The sequence below is a fragment of the Equus asinus genome, chromosome 4 (genome assembly GCF_041296235.1).
Source record: "Equus asinus isolate D_3611 breed Donkey chromosome 4, EquAss-T2T_v2, whole genome shotgun sequence".
Taxonomy (NCBI): Eukaryota; Metazoa; Chordata; class Mammalia; order Perissodactyla; family Equidae; genus Equus; species Equus asinus.
Window position 1 is genome coordinate 140,810,883 of NC_091793.1, and position 18,993 is coordinate 140,829,875.

An 18,993-nucleotide genomic window follows, 5' to 3' on the forward strand; every position below is an offset into this window, starting at 1 on the left:
AGTGGGGCCTAAAGTGGTCAAAATCCATGCGGTGGACGCCTCTGCATCTGGTTAGCCTCCTTCATTAGCTCAGTGTCTCAGACACCTGATCGTTTCTCCGTGTCTCTGTGAGTTCAGAAAGTCTGGGGGCCCTTGGATCAGGTCATTTAAAGATAGCTTTTGAGTATCTGGTAGCAGATCAATGCTACCAGAGCCATCAATGAGTTAAACCAGCCGTCAGTGAGTTAAAGAAAATCAAGGAGTGGTTTTTGAAACTTTTAAAAAATTGTGCAATATTACATACAAACAGAAAAATGAAGACTACACAAACATACATTTCGCCAACTAATTATGAAGTGAACTCCTGTGTAACCCCTGCCTGCGTCAAGAAGCAGAACCTCGCAGCATCCCGGGAAGCGTGTCCTTCCCCATGCAGGGCCCCCGTCTCTCTCCTGGAGCTGCTGCCAGCCCGGCTTCCATGGAAATAATTTCCCCTTTTTCTTTAGAGTTTTACTGCCTAAGTTTTCATCCCTAAACAATTTATTTCGCTCAAAGTTTTGGTAACTTTGTATTAAAGGAATCCCACTTCATGCGTTATTTTGTGTTTTGCTTCTTAGATTCAGCATCTTAAGGGTCCCATGGTGTGTGTAGCCGTCTGTTTAGAGTGTACATTTGGTTCATTTTCCTTCATATTTGTAGACCACAGTTTATTTCCCCATCCTATGTTGATGGGCATTTAGATTGTTGCTGTGTTTGGGCTACTAAGGACCACACTGCTGTGAGCATCCTTGTACCCGTAACTCAGTGCACATTGTGCATTTTCTTCCAAGGACTGTACCTGGGAGAAGAATTGCTAAGTCATAGGGGATGCATATTTTCAGTGCCACCAGGTGATGGTGGTCCCACTGTTGTCTGAAATGACTGCACTAGGAAACCCTACCATCAATGGGAAATCTCTGAGAACTGTGTTCTTCCACTTCTCACCTGCACCTGGGAGTGTAGGCATTTCACTTGTCTGTTCTGGTGGCTGTGAACTGCTATAATATTGTGCTTTAATTTGCGTTTCCCTGATTACAAATGGAATTTAGTATATTTTCATCCATATATTGAACACGGATCTCTTTTTTTGTGATGTGCCACTTCAATTCTTTGCCCATCTTTAGTTCATTGTTTACTTAACAAATAGTCTGGAGGTAGGTGCCCTCATGGTGGGTTAAGTCCTCTCACAATGTCACGGAGGACCCAATGATTTCTACCTCTCTGCTCTGTCATGCTGAACGTGTTGGGTATCCTGAGGCTGTGAACTCGCATTGCAAAGACTCCACACTCAAGGCAGTAAGCGGGGATGAGAGCAAGAGATCTTCTCCCTATCAGGCCCTAACCTTTTATCCAGAGAGCAGGTTCTCCCCAGCACCCCCTCGCTGGCTTTTCCTCATATCTCGACACCCAGGGGCCACTTTTAACTCTAGGAGGGTGGGAAGGAGGGTTGGCTGTGACAGTGGGAGCAGGGCGTGGGGGTGCCATGACTGGCTCAGACACCAGTCAGGATCCAGCTCTCAGGGCAGGCAGGTCGCTACCCCATGCAAAACTGTGATCCTGCTGGCAAGGAAGGAGGGCTCATAGCCAGCCACCAATGTCGGAACAAATGTGTTTGTTTAGAAGGAAAAAAGAATATTTTCAATTTTTGAATATATGTGGACTGAATAGTTTAGATTTTTTGAGCTTGATTCCTCCTGTTTTGTTCTTTTTTCTTCTGACCTGTTCAGTGATGTGTTCTGTGGACTTTTACTCTGTACCAATCTCACTCGAGCTCCTCGTATCGGTCAACTTCAGGGTGAGATCATCCCAACGTCCTTCTACCATCAAGGCCGGGTGATTGACTGCAGGTAACGCATGAAATGTTGGAAAATGTAATGAATCATGAGAATTACAAATTTAGAAAAGTCAAGGGAGATGTTTCTGTTTCTCACAAGTGGAATGTTGACTTAGATTTTATTTCTCCTTTCATGTTGAGTCATTTAAAAAACAAAGTTGTATATTGATCTGCAAATTACATTTGCTCAAAAATTGTACCAATTATTAGTTGTGAGGCATTCCTTGTAATTATAACCTTAAGAGTAGAATTATGGTATCTGTTTTGACCCATGATTAAAGTTTTGAGCACTGGAGTATGTTGCTATTTGACCGCTGTCTGTGTTTTATTTTTTATGACCAAATAATAGTTTAAGCCAAAGTTTATATAACATGTGCCTGGTTTACAAGATGATTTAATAAATACAATTACATATTTGGGAAATAAGATGTGGGTAAAATAAAATAGAAAATATTTATAGTGGTAGGCAAACAATTCATATCCAATTATCTGTGAGTACAAGGCACAGAAGGTATGAGGCTTATTTTTTAAGCCCTAGAGTCATAGTATATTCAAATAAGTATTGTTCCCCTAAGTATAGTCATGTACCCACCATATAATGACATTTCAGTCAATGACGGACTGCATAGACATTTGTCTCATAAGATTAGTACCATAGAGCCTAGGTGTGTATAGGCTATACCATCTAAGTATGTCTAAGTGCATCTATGATGTTTGTACAATGACAGCATCGCCTAATGACGCATTTCTCAGAATGTGTCCCTGTCGTTAAGTTAAGTGACTCATGACTGTAGTCATAATTCTGAGATACTGTACTCACATTCAAATGGTGCTGTCATTGCCCAAAACACTTTTGGGATTCCGCCTACAGAGTCACCTTCAGGGTCTGTAAACTTTTATCCTTAGTATCTCCAGAATAGTGGATCTGTACCTGATATGAGTGAATGCAAGATTTGGAAACATCCAAAAGTAATTCTGAACAAAATTTGGTAAATGGATTGGGCGACCAAATTGGATAATGCTGTGTTGGTCAAATGGCTGCTGATTTTCTGTCTTTTAAATGGCTCTGAAGGCGATTCTAACAGGGTCTTAGATAATAAGATCCTTCGTGGTATAAATTTTTAGACTCCAAATCAGTTGCTTTGATGTACTTAAGCGTCCTTTGAATGTGTAAGTTTTCAGGCATCTTTAGCTACAACAACATTTTTAATTATACTGTTTTATTCTGACATAGTATATTTGTAAAATATTTAGCAAGATACTCTATTAGTAATTATAGCATTGATTATTATCAGATTCATTTTGTCCATAACTTTGAAATTTTAGAAGTAAGTATCAATAGAGAGGAACTAGTTTATTTTTTTTGATCCTGAATAATCCAGTCCTCTAAAGTAATAATAATAATTTTCAAAATGTTTTCATTTGCTATTTTTGCTCATCGCCTTTTTGTACTGTGACACATCTGAAAGCCTTAGAGAGCCAATGACAAGATCGCTTCCCTTGTTCTTATACAAACACCTCTCCCCTAGTCTTTATGTTGGTTTTGAAAACAAGTGAAGATTTAGAATACACTTTGTGCAAATGACGTTTTTTTCCTGATGACAGGCAGTGTAATAATGATAATGAATAGTAGTTTCTCTTACCATGCTCTTTAATTGGGGGAGGTCTGGGAGGGAGAGAGAAAAAGTAGAGAAAGACTAAGAGGAACCACGTCCACTGACAGCCTCCTCAGTTTCACGAAGAGCAAACCTCAGTCAGGTTGTTATATTTCTGTGTGTGGTACTAATGACCTTGTGAATATCTTTCTCCTTCTAGCGGTGCTCATGTGGTTTTAGATGATGATACAGATGTGGGCTATGTGGAAGATGGAACACCATGTGGCCCATCTATGATGTGTTTGGATCGGAAGTGCCTGCAGATTCAGGCCCTAAATATGAGCAGCTGCCCGCTCGATTCCAAGGGTAAAGTCTGCTCAGGCCATGGGGTAAGTAGGTGCCAGCGTCCCAGTTAAACCTTCATTGTCCGACATCCTCAGGGTTCGCAGTGGTCAGACTTCCAGTTCAGTCATTCTCCTTCTGTGGCTGCTGCCAATATCTATGCACTATGATTATTGCCTTAGTACCTTTATCTGCTAAGAATAACACCCATGTTTGTTAATACAGTTTTATTTTTATTGTTTCTTTTATCACTGGCTATTTGTATTCACCTCATTCTCTGGATGTAGCTTGGCATCTAAGGAGTTGGAAGAAAATTGATATGGTTGCTAAAGGAGCTGTAGACCTCAGTGACTACTTTGTACCATTCAAAATAACTTAAACCCTCTCAGTAATTCCCTTTCAGCTGTCAGCATGCATACCGAGTATCTGTGTGTGGAAGATCATACTAGACTAGAGGTTGGATCGCTCATGGAATTCACATGTTTAAAGTTGTTGGCATGTTCATGTGCTCGTACCACTGTCAGCCAAAGAGAAGATGCTGTCTCTACTCACACCTGTATGTCTCCTTGGTTCTCTGAACATGGTGTTTGGGCAGATCTTCCTGGCAAACCTAGATTTAATACCTAAAAACAAATTTTAATAATTATTTAAATTGAGCTTAGTAAAAGGAAGATATTTTAAAATTTATACAGACTTCAGAAATAGAAGAAAGAGACATGAAGAAACAGAGTGATAATATAAAAGGTTGATGCTGGAAAGAAGGTAAAAGCAACCCAAACTAGAGATTTCTAGGCAGTGATGTGGAATGGCACAAGGTAGGGAGGCCTTGGAAGCCCTGCCCATAGTGGCTGTTGACAGTTCCAGGTTTAGGTGGAACCACAGGCTCGCAGGGGAGGCACGTAGCCTAGGGATCAAGTGCACGGATTTGGGCTAGAAGGAGTCCTGGGTTTGAGTCCTGGCCCTGCTTCTTGCTGTCCCAGTGACTTTGGCCAGTCACTTCACCTCTGTCAGGCATCAGGGTGCCAGCATGAGGCTTAAAGGAGATGCTGTACACAAGGCTCTTAGCACAGGTACCCAGCACACGGTGATGTCCAGTAATTGCAAAGTCAGATGAAAGCAGTGGGCAGAACTAGACCTCTGGGTTACTTCAATTATTACTCTGAAAGCATGATAAAACTTACCGCATAAAAAAGGTCAAGAAAAGGTTAAAGAAAGGTCAAATTCAGCCTCGTTAATCAAATCATGGTATTATGACATTTCAAATTAAAAAGCTTTGTATAACAGTGAGCTTAAATTCGGATTTGTCACCTCTGATGATCTGTCTCTGAATGTATTTCTTAGGCAGATGAGAGTGTAAACCCCGGTCTCTAGTTTGCAGATGGGTATTTATTTCATCTCAATTACGAGTCCATTCCAGCATGCTGCTCGGTCACTGGAGGGAGCCAGAGGGACAGAGGTCACCCGGGAGGGTCTTCGGCCTGGCTGGCCGAGAGCAGAGTGACAGCACGGGCAGGCAGGGAGGGGGCAGGGCGCTCGCCCGGCTGGGCAGTACCTCCAACCGAGCCTGGTGTTGGCCGTGGCAGCCCATGCAGGGCTCCTCCTGGTCTTTGTCCCTGCCGGTGCCTCTGGAGCCCAGGAAGATTAATTTCTTGCATTAAGCATGTATGTTTCTAAAGTATGTTCTCACAAACAACTACTTCTGAAAAACTACGTTGTCAGATAGTATTTAAATAATGTCAACATGAGTAATTAATATTCAATTTAAAATTTTCTTCCTTTTAATGTTTACTTTTCTATAATTAACTGAAAAACTACCACCCAACAATTTGATCTATACAGTATTTCCCCTTGTCTAGTACTCGAAACCTTAGGAGAGTTTTAAAAATTCTAAATGGTCATTCAAGCCTCCGGCCTGCCCTGTGTCTCCTTTCCGTTTATCACCGTTGTTCTGTGAAGCACAGTGACAATGTCCCCTCTCTGCTCTGTGCTCCTCACAGGTGTGTAGTAATGAAGCCACCTGCATCTGTGACTTCACCTGGGCGGGGACAGACTGCAGCATCCGGGATCCAGTCAGGAACCTTCACCCCCCCAAGGACGAAGGACCCAAGGGTTTGTGTGATTTCCATGTCGATCTGTTGCGTACTGATCGTTGGCATTCTTCCAGCGGTGCCAATATAACAACTTAATAGATTTGCGAGGAGACACACAAGAATATCTCTTTTTGCCATTAAAATGTCAAATTCGTGTTACTGCAGAATTAAGGATTCTAGTATATCATAGTGAAAGAAATGTTTGAATTACCCCTTAGTCTAGAATTGAGATTAGGAAGAAGTAAATATACCAATTTCCTTTCTTTCCTTTAAGCCTCATTCTTTTCCATAATTACAAATGTTAATCATTTGATGGTTTGTCCAGGCTATGCCAGTTTTCTAACAGATAAAATCTGTTTGGCTGACGTGAGACGCTGGCCATTCCTCAATGCGGGGGTCCCTCTAGAGGGAAGTTGTAATGCCCTGCTCTGAGAGAACACACTTCTGATTAGGAATTTTTCACAGAACTTTAATTCTTCAAAGAAAACATGAAAGATCTGGACTTTGTTTTAATCAGCCACTGAAAGGAGAGAAATCAGAATTTTAGAGTTAGAAGGAGTCTCAGTGGCCATCTGGAACCGCCCTCCATGTGCAGGTGAGCACGCACAGGCCCTGACGTCAGGTGACATGCTGTGGTTCCCCGGGTGACCAGGAGCCAAGGGCCCAATGCCAGGCCCCTTCTCTTCCATGACACTGTGCTATAATGTAGTCCACTTCATCATGAATATTATTATTAATATTCACTTTCTGATTATTCTCCCCATTCCCAACCCCTCATATGATTTTCAAAGACCTAGAAAAGTCATCAGCTGCAGTAGGCTGATGACAGCATCTCTAGCATTGTGCCTGAGAAACCAAGAGATTCCTGGAACGAATGGTGTACCCCAGTGGCAGTGTACATCAGATTCTTCTTTGTCATGGTACTGTTAGCAGTATTTTATAAATAGCTATCGTACTTTTTTCCTGCAGGTAGGAGAAGTACATATAGAAATAGGGTATTTTGATCTGCTTAGTTTTGGGAGAAACCTCATTTAAACTCTCTGAACTTCAGTATTGTCCATTTGGGAAAATATGACTTCAAAAGCATGTGAAGCTCTTTAATCCTCAATTCCTGAAGGGGCTGGTTTCGAGTGGAGTGCATATGTGATGTTCGGTAACAGTGGGTGTGTTAAATACTTTCCATGCATTTGCTTAATGGGCCCGTGGTATTACAATTCTGGACGAATCCTCATCACGCCCTCACAGTCTATTTCTGTTCTTCTATTTCTGAAAAGGAACCAATTCCACTTTAAATGTAATCTTTTGTTACTTTAAAACTAGAACAAAAAATTCTTGGATCCACCTTCAGAACTTAGATTTAGAGAAGATTTAGGCTCAGATGAGAGAAGCAGAGGTTCATTCTTTCCAAAGTTTCTCTCCTCGCCTGGGTGTGATTCTCTTAAAGATCTACTCGCTGTTTTTCCTTAAGTGATGTTGAAGGTGCCTGAACAGGTGAGCAGAGCTAAGGTGGCGTACGTAGACTCTGTCCAACCTCGTTAGGTAGGGGATGGGATTGTTCACCGTTGGCTCATCTGGTTCCCGTTCTTTCCCCGACCTGTGCCTAGAAACCTTATGAGGAGGCCTCGACATGAGAATGCTGCAGCTGCCTTCTGTTCTGTTTTGCTCTCTCCCCATTTAATAATATGCTATTCTACATAATCTTTTAAAGATAACCTTTTTGATCATTCAAGTAACATGTTTATTGTAGAAAAATTGGAAAATACAGAAAAGCTTAAAAAGAAAATTAAAAATCATCCTTAATCCCACAACTGAGAGGCAATCAGTATGAGCATTCTGGTAAATTTCTCTCTTGTTGTATGTTTTCTGTTTTCATTCTTAATGGAGACAATAGAGTCCTGAGAGTAAAGGTTCCCATTGGTTCTAAAATGGTTAAAATCCTCATGAATCTCTATTAATCCTGATTAAATTGAGAAAAGCCATTAATTGATATAAATGGAGAGCAGTCATTATTGTAAATTATTAGATTTTCAGAAAAGTCAAGCAATTAATACAACTAAATAATAGCTCTATATTTACTTATTCCTTTTTAGTATGTATAGAAAAAGCTATTATTACACTCGTAAAATGGCAAACAACAGAAATCAATACTTTAACCCTTTGTTGTAAGTTTTATGAGTTTATTTTTGATATTCTGGTTAAAAGAAGATGATAAGAGAGAAATTGTGTACTTCTATTTTTATCCAGATAGCAAAGATTTATTGACTATCTACTATTTAAAAGACAGCACATCTTCGGCACATAGTAGACACTCCATCAATATCGCATCCCTTCCCTTAGAGTGTGTGAAGGAGATGCCGACTGTTAGTGCTGATTTCAGTTTATCAGTGTCCATTTCTCGTATTGCCTTGCTGAAGAGTTACAGATAATGGACTCAAGATAGTGAAACGATCAGTACTTTCTGGATGTAGGTTCACAGCTGTGTGAGATGCCAAGGTTTCTCTCTATAGCTGCATGCTCTACGTTCTTTCTCACGGTTGAATTGGTTTGGTTGGCAGCTGCCTTATTGAGCACAGTTTGGGCCCTCCCCAAATGCTTGCTATATATAATGCACAACACCACAGTCCTCTGGCCCATGATATCCATCAATGAAGGTTTTCTGTATAGACACAGTGAGAAGGTAAGAAAAGATACTTAGTTTTACTTAATTTCAGTGTACTTTGTTGTTATGGAGAAAAAAATTCAAGAAGTTAAATGAAAATATGGACTTTTTTATCATGAACACAGGCATAAAAGATAAATTGTACCCAGCTGCAGCCCCTTGGATCAAGACCAAATTAGTAAAAATAAAGGCAAATTCTGTGACCCTGTTTCCACGGGATGTCAGAAATGAACTGATGTGTTTTGAGTATTTTTTAATCTTTAACTGTAAGTTCCTGGAAGAATAAAAATTCAACCTCTCCATCTGGGTAGGGACTAAAACACCCATGAAAGTGTTGCCACTGAAGTCACTCTGCACTCACTGAAGTTGTCCCCTATTGACTCACTATTTAAAGCATGCCAGATTATTTGCTCCAACCTCTCAAATCAAAATTCTTAAAAGAGAATAAATAGGATCTCAAAGCAAAAACCATGTGAGCGAGCATTTTTAAACAAAGATTTTCTATGACGTATTACTTCCTTCTTTCTACGTTGTCACATGCCGCATGCAGACTCTTCTGGTCCCTATTCTTCGAACTTGTTTCCCCTGAACTCACTGAAAGAAATTATTTTGGTTTGTTCCACAAGGGTAGAATATGTTTGAACTCTGTTTAACAGACCTAGAATTCCCACCCGCTATAGCAAGAGCCATGTCAAGTACCTGTAATTTTTGTCAATTTGTACTTGGCATGGTGCTTATTATGGAATACAGTGGAACTTTTTTCATTGGATGGTTTGCATCACCCTTATAGGAGGGAAGAGAAGAAACTGGAACATCTCAAATGTTTCCCTTGGTAAGGAAGGGCAGAGACCATTCCTGGGAAGCTGTGGTCAGACTCTTTCATCAGGACATAGTCATCAAACGAGAGATAGAAAGGACAATAATAAGCAGAAAGGGTCAGGCAATAACCAAGTACTGATGAAACTTATCAGCTGATCCATTACTTGTCAAAGGAAGTGTTATAGTATTAGAACAATAATTTCTAAATCTTAATGTCTTGAGGAGTATTAGAGTTTATGTTTACCTTTGCATACATCTTTTCAATGACTTCCTTGTGAGCGCACAATTCTGTGATTTTGTAGTTCAGATGATTAGATATGAGATGCTTTGATTATCAGATATATGATTACGCTTGTGTATGATTATGTGTCACTGAGGTGTTTTTCTCACTAACAATGGCCTTGTCAATAACTGAAGAACTTACCAAGTTTAAAAAATTTTTCAATCACTGTGAGTTTATTTTGTTTGAGTTCAGAAAACCTCCATTGACAGTGTAAAACTGGCTGAAATAATATTTCTATATGAAATAATTTATTTTTCATCCTTTTAGACATTTGTCCCAATGTAACCAAAAATGAACTTAAAATTTTGTGGTTTTTTCATGGAAAAGAGTAAGGAGATCTGATTGTATGTCTAACATATTGAAATATGAAGCTAGATAAAATACTTGTTTGTAATGCCAATATTATACTCTAAAGTATAAAGACTATATTTAGTGTTTATTTCTCATCTTAAGTTTTAGCAAAATGATAAATTCCTGCAGAAAGAACTTTGGTCCATAGGGCACAGATGGTGACTTTGCTGCCTCCTGCCTTTGAAGTGTGAAGTGGGGCAGGCTTGTAGCTCCTTGGAATCCCATGGACGAAATAATGCACCTTTCTCTTTCAGAAGCTCTAAAAGTAAGAAAAGAAAAGGAAAAAAGCCCCACCAATATTCAAAAGTGCAATTTCAAAATGTCTGAAGCGTGCCTTCCCTGTGGAAGAATTCTACATATAAAAGAGAAATTCTTAAGAAAGGGAGAAAATTCATAGTTTGTATCTTGATATTATATACTTTTCAAAAACTCTACCTTTTAGCACATATGACCCAAGATAACAGGGACCAAGACTAAAAATAATAATATAAACCAACGAACAATGGAAATAGACAGGAAAACATATTGCCAGGCAATGAACAGTTTCCACAATCAAGTTATGATGGAAGGTAGCTGTGTCAAAGAGTTGGGCAGCAAAGTTAAGTTCCTCATATGAGGACTGTGTTATTAGCTAGAATCTTTAAGAGTTCTAGCATCAGGTTTGGTAGGATGAAAGAAAAATAAGGTGATATCACCATGCACCTAGTTTCCGGGAGAGAAGAGGGCTTTTAGGAGATAACGAATCAATGAGGGAACAATTTCAATTACTCGATAACAAATTAGTACAGGAGTGAAACCAGAGCACAGGCTCCCAAAGGCCAAGAAATTCCTTCAATGAGAAGGTGAATTCTTTGTAGTTGTGAATACATCCCTGTAAAAATCACCCACCCGTGAGCCACTCCATTAATCTGTGTCGGTTTGAAAACAGACTGAGTCACTACCTCCTGGAAGAGAGAACCCTGGTAGGTAGCACGGTAAAGAATCAAATGGATTTTACGTCCATTTAGTAGTAGAGGGAGGGAGAATGAGGAGGGGAGAGGATACTTTTGAAAAGGCTGTTTTCCCACTTATTTGTATCTTGCTTTGGTGTTGAGAGCACTTAGTGAAGAATTTGGAGATAACTATTCTTGGTCAGTGGATATTTCAGACTATATCTGTTTGTCTTGAATACACATTTGAAGCATCTATAGAAACGGCTTGTTCCTCTGGTTGTGTTTCTAACACCTGTGTGATGGATTACCTACTTCTCTTGATTCTGCAGTGAGAAGTTACATCTGCAGCAAATACAGAAGACTTTTAAAATTGTTATTTTTATTTATCGTTCATACAGTTACTATAATTCTTTTAAAATTAATACACATTCATCTAGTGTCACATTTTACAGGAGTGTGGGTGTGTTCCCTGTAACTTAGCATATATGGCTTATATAAAAATTGAAGAGGTACTGGGATTCTCATGTATTTTGGCTCTGAGAGCCAATGCCTAAAATTTGAGCAAAAATAATATATATATATAACAAAATATATCCTAGTTACTTTAGCATCCTGAAAGCAATGATTTTCTAAGGTCTTAAAAAAATAAGGCATTATATCTGGAATACCTTTCATCCCAGTATTTGCCTCCACAGTTTGGAAATCTGAGCCATAGTTTAGATTATCTTGAATGAGAACATACTGTCATATTTGGAAAACATCACCACCACCCTATATGTTGGTCTTCTTTCCTTTCCCATCAGTACTTTCAGGAGACTTCCTCTGTTTTCTGTCGTGTCCCCATCTTTTTTTGTTTTTAAAAACAGCTCAGCTTGTGCTTACTTAGTGACAAACCTCTCACTCATATTATTTGCCCTGTGATGAAATGAAGTAATTGTGCTCACCAGGCTTGGAGATCCAAGATTCTCTCCTTGGGAGAATATTTAGCTAAAAAGATCAATGAGCCCAACATTAAGCCTTAAAAAGTTGTGACTCCAACTCGTGGTTCTTTGTTTTGTCCTACCGTGTCCCCTCGACCGTATCCCCTCGCACGCAGTCTGTGTGAAGGCAGCCTTCTTGAAGCTGACTTGTTTGTTGGTGAAGTGATTGAAGTCAGAACTTTTGACTCACATAGAAATGTGAGATGAAGTGCGTGTGTGTCTGCGGGCTTCACGCACAGACACGCTCGACCCTGTGTAACCCGCCCTCCCATGTCTCCGCCTGTGCAGAGAGGACCCTGGGGCCCGGGGCTCATCCCGCCCACTTTGCAGGATACGAAAGAGGGGATTGGGTGTCTCCACTTGGTCATCCTCCTTCGGGTGGTCTGAAGCAATTCGCAGTTTCCCAGAGACCCTAACTTTCTCTCAGTGCATAGTTTATACAATGGAGAGGATAAACAAAAAACTAACTGTCCAAATACTGTGACAGAAGCCCACACATTGCAGTTATTTGAAATATAGTTTTCCAGGTAAAAATGCATTTAATTTTAAAGACGCTCTGTTTTAAATGTGTAAGGATTTTAACAAAATTGAATGATGAGTTCTGAATTTTAGAACGATATAGCTTCCTGGGCATATTTTACACTTTAAGAAGTTTATGAAAAGTATAGTAATGATTTATTTTGTAATTAAAATACAGATTTGCTGTTATGCAATTTCAATTACACTCTAATTTTACCTCACTCCTTGTAGGACGTTTAACTCAAATTGGGTTAGTTAAGGGTTTAAAAGTATTTGTAAGAGATTATGTTTTTAAGTAGGGTTTGTGGAGTTTGAAGGTAAATTCAAAATTATCCTCAAATATCTGTAATGTGTATGTAGGTCTTAATTTCAAATCTTAAAGCAAAGATCTCAGTCTTTAGCTGACTTTCAAAGCATTTCCTGAGTAGATTATGTTGTATGTTAGTGAAATCAGTGTGTAAGTGTTTCCTTTGTTAAAACATCTCCATTTTCCCTCCACGCAGTGAGCATGGCCACCAGCAGGCTGATAGGTGCTGTGGCGGGCACCATTCTGGCCCTGGGGGTGATTTTTGGAGGCACAGGGTGGGGAATAGAGTAAGCATCATTGTGAGTTTCAAAGTGTTTGTTTGGGTCCTGGGGTGTGAGCTGACCCCTGGCACCTGACCCCCGTGTCTTGTCTCATTGACCTGTTTCCTGTGGTCGCGCAACTTGTGGTGTGATTTGGGTGTGTTTGTGTCACGTGGTCTGCTTGTGCAGTGTGGAGCCTTCTCCTGTCTGGAACAATGTGGGGCATAAAATAAGGCTGGGGTGCTTACGGGGTCTACACAATGAAGGCAACAGGCCAAATCTTCCTTTGTTCCTCCACTTGCAAAAGTAATTTTAGCTACAGATCTTTTTTTTTTTTTTTTTTACTATTTATTGGCAAAAATTCTTTTATAGAAGTGTTTTATTAAGATTCTTATAGTGAATTTAATCTTCACTGGTCAAATAGACCCACATACACACTAGGCATTATCAACAGTGGTAGCTCCTTTTAAAGATAATCCAAATGATAGTCATTTTCTCCATTTATTGAGTGATACAGGAGGCTTCAGCTTAGGTTTTTTTTAAAAAAGGAAGACATTTTGGATACTGCCTTTATTTTTTTCTTATAAAATAGTTAATAATTCAAATTTGAGGGGCTTGCCCCATGATGCGGTGGTTCAGTTCATGCACTCTGCTTTGGCAGCCTGGGTTCGCAGGTTCAGATCCCAGGTTCGGACCTACACCACTCGTCAGCCATGCTGTGGCGAAGTCCCACATACAAAGTGGAGGAAGATTGGCACAGATGTTAGCCCAGGGCTAATCTTCCTCAGTAAAAAATAATAATAATTCAAATTTGAAGTTTACATAAATATTTGGGAGCAAGGAGCATTAAGAATAAAAAGACATTTAATCCAAACCTTCAGAACCGTCAGTGAACAGTTGCAAATTATCTGGCGGGTTTGCCTTAAGAGTAGCCAGTGTATGAATAGATGCATTTTATGCCACTTGCCTCTTACAGAAACGCAGCTCTCCTGGTGCCTTTACTCAGGTTGCTCTGTTCTGGATCCACCACCTCAGAATAGCTGTCAGTTCTCCACGCGATGTTGCTTTTTTGAAATCGCTAATCTGTAGACTCCTGAGTTTTTCCCTCTCTCTAGTTAGGGCATTTACAAATGACAGAAACACCCCTTCACGTGCTGTCGTTTCCGTTCTCTGTGGTGGTAACACTCACAGTGGCCCGGGAATGAATTACTAGTATCTTAAGGAGTCACCAGATACCGTCTCCTCAAGCAGCCCAAACGCGGCATGTCGCTGCCAGCACGCACGTTCCTCCTCAGCCTCCAGGACGGCAGCACGCAGGTGCTCTCCTTGGTTCTGGGTCGGGGAGACCCAGGCACCGAAATCGCGTTGAGAGGGCTGCAGGGCTGTGGGTCACACTGGGATCGAAGACGGCCTGGACCTTCTGTCCCTGGAGTGAAGGGATCCGGCTGGACCTGGGTCTTCTGACTCACATCCCGTCAGGATGGACTGTGAAGCCGCTTAGCCCAGGGGAAGCTAGAGATACTGCGAAAGCTATTTGTTTTTAACAAATGTTTAGATATTTAACAAATATTTAGAGAAAACAAGAACTTTGTCCTGTAAAATTTCACCTTGGGTCTGTTGACTGGATTATATACAGAAGTAAGATTCCTTTTCCAGGGGAAATGCTATATATACATTTATGAAGTTCCTCCTTGAAGATAGTTTTCTAAAAATCATCCCAGTTCCGTTTTTATATTATTATTTGGCCATAACTGTGGTGTGCTGCCATGTACCAACTGAAGGGACGAATTTGAGTGGTTTCCCCTGCGAGTCGGGGTGGCATGCAAAGCCACAGCCCCTCTGGGGAAGCGTCGTCCCTGTTCCCAGCGTTCCTTGTCGTCCCTCCCTCCCAGCATTGCTGGTTTGTGGCTATTTCTGGTTGTGACAGGTAAGTCCGTGTGAGCGTATATATATTTTTTCTAAAAATAGATTTGTTATTTATTATTCCTGGTTTATGCACTGTTTTTCGTCTATTAGTTTACTGATTTTTCTCCTTCAAATTCCAAATTTTGCCATAATTGCTAAATATAGTTTTTTAAAAATAGAATCCACATAGTATAATATAGATCATTGTAGCACTTCCTCGTTTAACTGATAGTGTGATGTTCATCTAGCCGCTAAGGATTCCACGGACAGAGATTGTTTTTCTTGTTTTGTTCTGTTTTGTTTGTTTGGCTGTTATTTCTCCTTAGTTTATAATTGCAAATCAGGAATCATTTCTCATGGATTATGTATTGACTCGAATCCCAACCTGCGTTTTCTGAGCTAGCAGAGTGCAAATCGTGTCAAAGCACAGAGTCTGTACATGGCGATAGAAATACATTTTAAGTGTTTGTTTCAAAATTGTATTCCCTATAAAACTGTGGGGAGGAAGTACATAGAAATGGAATCCCGTTACATTAGAGCAGCTGGAGGACTCTCTGTGAAGGGCCAGATGGTAAATGGTGTGGCCCTGCAGGTCACCGGAGGCCTGTCACGACCTTGCGTGAAAGCAGCTGTAAACAGGGTGTAAATGAATGAGTGTCGGGGGGCTCCAGGAGCATTGCTTTGCAAAACAGGCAGTGGGGCCAGCCTCGGCCTGTGGGCTCTAGTCTGCTGACCCGTGATTAACAGCATAAGCTTAGAGTCAGACGAAGCTATGTTCAAATCTGCCTCTGTCTCTTAGGAAGCTTCAGAAGCCTCTATTTCTTCACCTGGTGAACAGGGAGAGTCATGGTTCCTACGGCGTCTGGCGTTTGTGAGGATCAAGTGAGCTAATACTTGTCGCGTGCTTAGCACTGCACCTGGCATGTGGGACGTGCTCAATCTACAGTGCCCAGCCTGCTGTTGTTGTGGATCATTGGTGTGTCTCTAAAGCCACGAGAGTTGGGCTCTGTGAACCTCAGTGGTTAGTCCACGCCCAGGGGCCTGAAGAGACTACATCGCGGACCCCACCCTGCACCCACGCCCACGGCGCTGGGTGGTCTCTGAGCAAACCACATGCCGCAGACGATTACAGTGCTGCTGGAAGTGGCATCCATTTATGTACGCCGCCGAGGGCACTGATGTGAGCAGAAAAGAGAATTTTTTACACAGAAATGAATGTATACACAAACCCGAGAATTTTAAGGGAACTACCAAAATTGGCCTTGTGACTCGTGGAACAGGGATGTGTAGTTAGGAGTAAAGTATTTTGCTGTGAGGGCACTGCACCTGCATATTAGCACCCTGAGGAATGCGATATTTAAGATGATTCTTGTATTAGGTTAATGTTGCTTACATTTAAAAATAGTGAGCTAAGGTGTTTTCCATGTGCGTGGAGAGGATGTCCTGTGACACGTGTCAGCTCTTAAACAATTGACAGAAACTCCACTTTGTGTTTTCTTCCTGGCTGTCCTTCCTGCTCCCTTCTTTCCTCCTACCTCCAAGCCTCAAATTTCCAATGGGGATGTGAAAGATGGTTTCAGTTGAGCCTAAGGAATCTTTTTTCCATTTGCTCAAAATTACCCAACTGAGTTTTATGCTTCCTTTGTATCTCGCCTTTGGACCCCCATGTGGCTGCTTAAACACCGTACAGGTCCTTTGAGAAATCTGTCTATCTTTGAGATAGAACATCTGTCTTTGAGAGGAAAGCTTCAAAAGTCAGATGTTTATTGGTAACCTCCTTCTGACTTCTAAATTTTAATGGTCTCCAACGGGGACATAAAAAATTTAGCGTTCACCCAACTTCGTGTGCTGTTTGGAAGAGCTCTTGAGCAGCTCGTGATTCCTTCTTTTCGTGCCCTCGTTTGCCAGTCAGATTGAACTAAGTCTGAGGCAGCTGTGTCTTTACGCGCTCTTTTCCTTGTTCGATTCGTGACGCTGGGAAAGGGGAGGAGGAGAAGACGGGCCATGACAGCGGTGGGGGCATATTTGCTTTGAGTTCTGCAGAAGGTGAATGTACTGGAACCTAACTGTCGATGGTGCAGAACTGTAGATTTAAGGGCATACAGGTCCCAGCAGCCGCTGTCCACAGCATTTAAAGCACGATTGAGCTAATCGAAAAAGGCGACGTAAGTGTTCAGCGATCTGTTACTCGGGGTGTTTACTTCCTGAAACCGCTTGTCTGCCTTTCCCTTGTGCTGATGAAGATGGTTGGCTCATACAACTTTCTTCCCATGATCCTTTGTCACAGGTCCTAGTGCCACCAATCTCATAATAGGCTCCATCGCTGGTGCCATCCTGGTAGCAGCTATTGTCCTTGGGGGCACAGGATGGGGATTTAAGTAAGCAACGCCGCATGTCTTCTCCGTGGTTCTGGCACTTCTCTTTTCTGCTTACATAACCGAGTTTTGAGTTCCTGCTACAAGATTTCAAGTTTTAACAGTAAAAATGCTAAAAATAAATATTTTTATTCAAAACTGGGTCAGAAAAGGAGAAACATGGAGCCTCAAATGCCATCCTCAGGCAAGTAGGAAAACATGAAATGTGGAAGGAATTCACTTGTACTACTTTAAGGAGAATGAGGTAGAAGTCCTTCAGGAGAAGATGCTCTAGCTTTTAGGAGCAAGCGTTCCAAGACACATTTGTTTCTACACGGATAACTGAGGAAAATACATAGTTGGAAATGGGTAGATATAAATTCCTTCTGTCTGTTTAAAACTGGTTTATATTCCATTGACATTTTGAAAATTTCACAACCTGAGTAACCGTTTGATCATTGTTTTTCACATGTAACATAATATCTGTAGCTTTGTGGTTTGAAAAGCTTCATTATTTTATAAAAACAAACTAAAAAAATATTTTCATTAATGCCATAACCTACTGAATTCATTTCACTTTGGAGTTTGAAATCTGGCTTTGTCACACTGGATATTTTCTAATTAACTGTTAGTATTCACAGGTTTGCCTGGTGTTTTCGTTATGACCTTTTAGTTTGCAGCATACGTTGATCACCAAACTAAGTTTGTTTAAATAGACAAGCCAGATAATCACAAACAAACCTTAATTATGGTGAAAATTTTTAAACCTGATTTATCTAGTTTGGTTGTTTCCATACCTCGGATTCGCTGGATAATTGGTTTTTGTGTCTTTTCCTGCTGTAATGACTTGATGATTATGATTTGCAGAGAAGACACGCTGTTCCAGATACTCCCCATGATAAACTCAGCTTCAACCAGCTCTACAGAAACAAATTTAAATGGGAAATAAGACCATCACCCAAATTCAAAACCCACTTTGCCTCCATCTGGTTATTCAATAGAGGAAGTTTTTGGCCTGAATTATCTAATTGCCTTAATTATGAACTTTGTTTTATTTTATATTTCGGATCCTGTATTCATTATATCTAAACCAGCTAAAATGTTATTATTAGAAGCTGATCATGAAAGAAAAACAAGCCAGAAAATGATTTAAATAAATTCAATGTGTTCTGCTAGTTTTGTTGTCAATATTTAATGAGTAAGCCTACAAGTTTCTGAGTGGCTTCAACTTGGAAAGGTGTTATCAAAAGGTGCTTCTCTTCTACAGACATTTATAAACTCACACTTGTTTGGTGAAATGGTAATTTTGGCATCAGTGTGTTTTCAAACACACACACACACACACTGGGCTGCTCACATTGGCATTTCTTGTTATGGCATTCGCAAGACATCACTCAGATAATGAGTCGCTTATGTGGTACCTGAGGAAAGACACGCTTTATCTGGGCGGGCCCTATCCCAGTGGAAGCTTTTCTCAGTTCCTCATTACCACGTCATGGTAGTTCCATGATCTGTTATTGTGGTATAATGCTCCCTGGAACTTTTTCATGAATATGCCTCAAGAAAAATAAATTTGGCTCCTGCCCAGGCTTATGCCTCCTTGGCATTAGGAAACGTCCTTTTCAAAGGCCTGAAAAATAGTCTACTGTGCATCTTGGCCCCCCAGCAAACTGCAGTGACAAATTTACCGTGGCAGCATTTGGAGATGAGAGCGCTATTCTGTAGCAGGACCTCAAAACAGTGGC

General features: G+C 40.7%; 1 protein-coding gene across 10 annotated transcripts in view; it reads left to right on the forward strand.

Moving 5' to 3' along the window:
* Window positions 1-18,993, forward strand: part of ADAM23 (ADAM metallopeptidase domain 23) — a 158,073-nt gene that overhangs the window by 121,627 nt on the left and 17,453 nt on the right. For 4 of the 10 annotated variants that reach the window (XR_011503018.1, XR_011503019.1, XM_044768333.2 and 1 more), the window contains exons 22-24: window positions 1,746-1,865; window positions 3,668-3,836; window positions 5,787-5,898. Coding sequence is in view for 8 of the 10 variants with exons in the window: in XM_044768333.2 (XP_044624268.1) it covers window positions 1,746-1,865; window positions 3,668-3,836; window positions 5,787-5,898 (401 nt within the window). In the remaining 2 variants the exon portion in view is untranslated. Of the gene's footprint in view, window positions 1-1,745; window positions 1,866-3,667; window positions 3,837-5,786; window positions 5,899-12,925; window positions 13,017-15,693; window positions 17,273-18,993 lie in introns of those variants that run through there. The other 6 variants (XM_044768334.2, XM_014836403.3, XM_070508462.1 and 3 more) reach the window with 4 other exon arrangements.